This window comes from Plasmodium relictum (assembly GCF_900005765.1).
Source record: "Plasmodium relictum strain SGS1 genome assembly, contig: PRELSG_00_v1_428, whole genome shotgun sequence".
NCBI classification, from domain to species: Eukaryota; Apicomplexa; class Aconoidasida; order Haemosporida; family Plasmodiidae; genus Plasmodium; species Plasmodium relictum.
Genome location: NW_021628661.1, coordinates 5,964 through 13,104, shown reverse-complemented (window position 1 = coordinate 13,104; position 7,141 = coordinate 5,964). Strand labels below are relative to the sequence as shown.

The window sequence follows — 7,141 nt, the reverse complement described above, 5'->3', positions numbered from 1 at the left end:
CATAGATAAATTTATTTCTTCTTCTCTATCCTTTTTACTTAATTTAGAATAATGTTTTGAAACATTAAAAAAAAATATGTTATTCATACTCTATAAGAAAAAAAAAATACACAAATATGCCAAAATAAAGAAAAAAAATTTGCATATTTCTATGAAAAAAAATTATATATATATGGATTTGTTAATATTACCACATTATCATTTCTCCTATGTACATTAAAACTGTTTTCAATTTTTCTAAAAAGTAAATAAACTGTTTGTAGAAAAGACATATCTGAAAAAATATTTTTATTCATTTTATAAAGTACAAATAATTCATCAACTATTTCTTTTAAATAGTTTTTATTTACTGTATATCCATATATAATACCAAATTTGTGATAATTTACTGAATTTCCTGAGATAGAATGTATATAATAAAAATTTCTATTCCTCCTTTTCTTCTTGTTAGAAAGTAAATCATTTTTTTTTAAATCAATTATATCTGCAGAAAATATTATATTCTCATAATTCTTTGAATATAGCTCATATGAATCTTTCATTAACATTATTTTATTGTTTATGTTATAATGATCATAATAATCAAATAAATTTTTTACATGTCTTTGATTTAAATATGTTTGATAAGATTTTTCAATAAACTTTTTCATATGGGTTGTCCATTTACTATATTTGGGAGTTATAAATTCTCCTTTTTCTATTTTTTCAGCCATATTTTTTCTTGTATTTTCGTCTTCATAATTTAAAAAAAAATATCCACTTAAATAATTAAGAAACCACTCTTTAAATTTTTGTTCAATTAACATTGTTAAAGCATAGGAATGTTGCTGTTTAAGTGGAGGTTCGTTTAGGTAATAAAAAAAATCTAATTGCAAAAATGAATTTACATGAATAATAAACTTTATACATGTTTTCATTTTTTCTATTGTAGTTGCATTTATTAAATCTTCCAATTCTATAAATGAAAAAATAAGAAATAACGATGTTAAAATAAATCAAAAAAAAGGTAATAAATATGATAAATCCTATTCTTTTCATTTTTTATATTATTTCTTACTTTCTAATAAATTTACAGACTTATTTTTTCTTACATAAAAAGAGTAATATTTTTTTATAGGAGATGGAAACCAATAGTTTGTTACAATAGTTCTTTTAGATTTATCTTCTTTTCGTAAGCTTATATACATGGCATTTGCTATATTATAACGAGCAACATCTATAAAATATATATAACGTTATTTATAAGCTCAATTAAAAAGATATATCAACCATTTATTATTTATTTTTTTTTTTTTTTTTTAGTGCATTTACAAAATTTCATATAGTTTTTCTAAATATATATTAATAGTTTACTAATAACGTCTATATTTTATATTATAAAAAAATATATTGTACTTTTTTTTTTTTTTTAATTACTCATGTATGAAGTTAGTCTAAACAGTAATAAAAAAGTAAACCAATTTACATCATGCATTAAAAAATTACTATAATCTTCAAAAATATTCATATTTTTTATTAATGAACTTATATTATTAATTTTCAAAACTTTAGTAACATAAATATAAAATTTTTGTAGGATGGTTATATTATTTTCATTTTGACCTAATTTATGTATTAAAAGATTAAAAACATAAAATTTGGAAAAAAAAATTATAAACTATGTTTATATTTAATTATTTTTAGTAATTACCATTTATATAGAAAAGTGTCCCTTCACACATGTTACATATTTCTGAATCATATTTTTTAAAATTTAATATTGAATCTTTGACATTGGGTACTTTTCTATTTTTATCTTTCATGTAACATGTTTCAACACCTTTGATGTAAAAAAATTTTAATTTATTAATTTATCAAGTAAAGAGTTTAATATCATTTTTATGAGCATATTTTAAGTATATTTTCTTTTTTTTAATAAATATAATTTATATTAATATTTTTATCTATTAAATTTACACTTTAGAAGATTATCATAAAGTTCTGTCAACTCAGATTTTTCATCGAAAGAAAGCTGAATAACTAAAAAAGAATTAAAAAATTCAATAAAAAAATAAGCAAGTTAATAAAAAAAGACATTTTTTTTTTACTATTATAATATCCTGGTAGATAAATAGAACTCACATATGCTTTACTATCTCCATCTAATAATATTTAACAAAAAATATATAATAACCGTAAACAAGAAAAAAAAAGATATGAATTAAAATGAAAATAAGAAATAAATTATCAAATAAATATGCAAATAATAAAAATATTCATATTAAAATATAATTACTTAAAATTCCAATTAGGTTTAAAAGATGTACATACAAAATATTATTTTTATTATAATAACTGTAATATTTTATGAAATAGAGAAAATTTATGTATATGTTAAATGCATTTATTCCATAAGATTTAGAATAAATACCTTTTAAAAATTCATTTTTTTCATTTTTTTTTAATACTATTTCATTATATTCATTTTTAAATTTATCACTTTCATATATATTACAATTCTCATAATTATTGCACATAAAATCAAAAAATTTATCTTTCAAATGATTATTCTCTAATAAAATTTGAATATTTAAATTTATTTGGTTTGCATAAACATACAACTCCATCTGATATGCATTAAAATAATTGATTAAAAACTCTAATGTTCCACATTCTTCTAATGGTGATATTATATTACTATTTAAATACTGTTTTCTCCTTTTTATATTTGCTTCATAACTACCACTTATATTACAAAATAAATCCAGTACTTTAAATCTATCTGATATATTAAATTGTAAAATATTTTGCCAACTATAAAACTTTACACTTCCTAACTCAAAATACCTAAAAAAGTATTTAAGAGCTAACTTTAGGACGATAAAATGCCCTAAAACTATAGAGAAAAAAAAAGAAAATATATTAATATTTAAATAAAAGAAATAATTTATATAATGTTGACAAATAAATATAAATGAATAATACCTATAAAATGAGAACCTATTAAATTATATATTCCCAGGTTATAAAAATTTGATAAATAATCTAACTTTTTCATTGAATTAATATCTGAATTAGTAGTAAAAAATAAATCATTATGCTCAATTATATCTGAGTTAGTATAAATTGGCATATGTGTAAACAATTTCTTTCTAATATTTTTATAATTTGATTTATTAAATTGAAATAACCAGTTTTTGTATTTTATATGATAAATTAAGGTCTTATTTAATCTTTTGGATTTATAATAAAATAAACTATTTAATTCTATTAAAGATTCTTTTATTTTTTTTGTCTTTTTGTAAAAATTCATTGGCACAAGCATAAATTTTATTATTTTTAAAGATCTCACAATTAAATTTTTTTTTTTAACTAAATTAGAGTTTTTAGAATCGTAAGATCTTACTAACTGCTCCTTTAATATATACTCAAACTTTACTAAATCTTCAGTATTGCACCTAGAAGTAGGTATAATATAATCATATTCTTCATTATTACTTATAATTCTCACTACTTTAAAATTAGACATATTTAGATATATTTTTATTTCTGGATTTAATATAGGTAGTTTTAATTCATCCATTTCTAAAGATTGTAACATTAATCCCTCTAATTTTATTAAATTATCATATAATTCTACATTACCAATTACATTTATTAATTCATTGATATTACTATCTTTGTAAGAGCAATATATTTTTTGTTGCAGGATAAAAAATAAGAAGTAAATAAAAGTTTGTTCTATAAAACATATTATCATTTTACAAAATTCTTTCATTGTTAAATGTTAATTAAAACAATATATTCTAATTTTTTTTATATTTATATTTATGCTTTATCTTAAAAAAAAAAAGCAGATTATTTCTTATAAAAAAATGAAAAAAGTTATAAATGTATAAATTTTTTTTTTTAAGAAAGGAATTCAATATCCATTTTTTAAATATATAAATGTAACCATAGTGTGAAACAATAATAAAATATCCATAAAATTATTTAATTCTATGTGAATTTCTGGTTCTTTCAATTATATTCTTTTTTTTTTTTTTTTTTTCCATTTATTAAAATGTCTTCAATGATTATCTTAAAGTATTAGAATTTTACCTTTTTTAATTAAAGGAATGGTTATATATAACGGAAAATTTGATAATAATTCATTTTATATTTTATATATATTAATTTTTTTAGTAATTTTTAAAAGTATTTCGTTTTGAATTATAATACATGTGATGCATGTAAATGAACAATTTCTAATACGTAAAAAAAAAATTTTATGTAACTTATCTAAAAAAGAGTAAGTTTAGGTTAATTTTTTGTTAAATATATTTTTAAATGTTCTTTAATATTATTAATTTTTTAATTAAAGAAAATTGAATTTTGCTATATATATATAAATGTGTCTTTAAGATATTAAAATAATATTCTGTGCTATTGTATTATCAGTTTATTAAAAATAAAAAAATGTAAATATATATATAAGTTAGTAAAAATAAAGAGAAAGTATGCATGTGAATTTATATGAACTGAATATTTTAGCTAAATATAAAATTTTCACTATAAATTAGTAAATTTTTTTAAAAAATAAAATGAAATTTAAAATATTGCTGATATAATATTATTATCGATCAAAATAAATTCTAAATATTTGTCCCTTCTGGAAAAAAAAAAAAAGAAGGAATCAAATTAAAATAAATGAAATCATAAAACATGTTTTTATTTATTTAAAAATGTTATTACAAAGAATTATTGAAGTTACTGATTCATATTTTAGTATATTTACTTTTTTTAAAGAATATACTTTTTTAAAAAAATTTGAAAAATTAAAACCATCATTTTTATTCAATTTTCTTCTTTTTATCATTTTTTATTTCACTTTATTGTCAACTTTTTTGTTTTATATATTTTTCATTTTTCTTTTTGCACTTTTAGTTGTTCTTGCTATAGTTTTTCTGTTATTTTTCTCATTTTTACTAATATTTTTACTCTTGTTAAATTTCATATTTTTTTACTCACATATAAAATTTTTTTTTTTACATAGTATACTTATTTAAAAGAAATACTATGAACGTATCGAAAGAACAATAAAAAATAGAAGTGTATATTAAAGAAGTTTAATATAGCACATATTCTGGATTAATATTTTACATAAATACAAAAAAATACATACTAAAATAGCTTTATTATTCATATTTACATATTTATACAAAAAAAAAAAAATTTTTAATTTACTATATTTTGTATTATTTGATTTAATAAATGGAGGAGAACTAAAAATTATCCATTTAATGAACAGAATGTTTACTATATTTTAATTATATATTAAATAAATTTTTAATTAATTTATTAAACATTTATTACGTTTTATATTAATAGTAATTTAATAATATTCTATATTGTAATGAATTTCTGTTATTATGAGTAAATTTTATAATAATGCTTTTTCTGTACATCGTTAATTATATGTGTATATAACTCTATAGACGGTATATATTTCTTAATAATATAATATAATATAATATATAATTCTTTTCCTTAATTTTTAAGAAAATTAAATTACCACAACCCTTATATTTGTTTTCATAATTAATTATATGCTTTAATTAGTTATTTATTTATATGTTATAACGACATATAGTCTATAAAAAAAAATTAAAATTATAAAAAATTAGTGTCAACAGTTAAATTATACACGTGATTGCATTAAAAAAGTATCATATGTAATTTCTAAAATCTAAAAAAATGTTATTCTTCTAAGATTTATAATTATTTTTATGTAATTTGATTTTTCTTTCTATGAACTATATTGTATTTTGTAATGTTTTGAAAAAAAAAAAAGATGTGTTTATTATCAAGAATATTATTAGCCTTTTCAATAAATAAATTGATAATATGCTGTAAACCGAAAAATTAATTGTTCGTTTTAGTTATTTAAGAAAATGCATTAACAGTCATCTAAAAATGTTATTGTATATATATTAAAAAACATGTATATATTTTTTTTTTTAAACATTTTTATTTTTTCATGTGCCTCTATATTTGTTTATTATTTTTTATGATAATATTTTTTAAATAGATTTTTGGGAATTAATTGATAATTTTTTTTTTATTGTATATTTATCACAAATGAGAATTAATTTTGATGAAATATAATATTGGTATATTATTGATTTATTTATTGCTTGCTTAATGAATTTTTTAGTGTTGAACAGATAAATTAATAAAAGGCATGTATAACTAAATATACGGATTTTTAGATATATATACTTATTTTATTATATATATAATAACATTTTATAATATATAATATTTAATTTGAATTAAACAAATATGTATTGCTTAACAAACATATGTTTACTTTTATAGATGTATTTTTATTTACAAAGAATAAGTATATTCTTTTAATTAAAAACACACACACAAATTAAGTTATAACAAATAACCTAAACTTTAAGTTACTTAATGTTATTTCAAAATATACAAATAAAATAAAACATAAACTTTATATTGTCTATGAATTAATCTTAATCTTTCAATCAAAAATTAATAATCTTACAACTCAAAAACTCCAAAATTTTCCCTACAAAAAAATTTTAAATTATTTTTTTTTTTTTAACCAGAGTCAGTGTATGGATGACTTCTATTTTCCTAATAAGCTAATTTTATATTACAAAAGGTTAATAAAACTTTTTTTATTAACTAATTAAAAAGTGTTTATGCAATTCAAGGGTCAGTTTTAATTCAAACAAACTGAAGTCTCTATTAAAATATATAAATATGCCATAAAGTGGTTGATTCGTTAAGAATAATATAAATGTTGAGTTAACAAATTTTAAGGATTTTAAATAGCATATAAAATAAATTATTTATTTAATTTTTTGTAAATCAATTATATATGGTTTACTTATAACAAAAATAAAGTTATAATAGACAAGTAGAAACTACTTTCTACATACTCTTTATTAATTTTATTATATGATACTTACCGAAAGTCATTAACTAGTAAATTAATAAATCAATTTATTATCATTTAAGCGTAAAATAAATCAGGTATTAAATTTCATATAATAACTTAATAGGTAATACCTAACGTATTTCTCTCTTAAAATTAAAGTTCAATCCAAGTTATGTTACAAAAAAAAATATTTCAGGAGATCATCTTTTCTTG

The 7,141-nt window shown here is 17.6% G+C and overlaps 1 protein-coding gene across 1 annotated transcript; it reads right to left on the bottom strand.

The window, feature by feature from the left end:
• PRELSG_0028600 (cytoadherence linked asexual protein, putative) lies at positions 1 to 3,739 on the bottom strand (the record flags this gene model as incomplete). Its single annotated transcript, XM_028675901.1, has 9 exons — positions 1 to 90; positions 192 to 955; positions 1,058 to 1,216; positions 1,417 to 1,602; positions 1,691 to 1,819; positions 1,957 to 2,019; positions 2,088 to 2,141; positions 2,276 to 2,875; positions 2,965 to 3,739. Coding segments are annotated over 9 exons (2,820 nt in total), but the record flags the coding sequence as incomplete, so codon positions are not given.
• Positions 3,740 to 7,141: the final 3,402 nt, after the last annotated feature.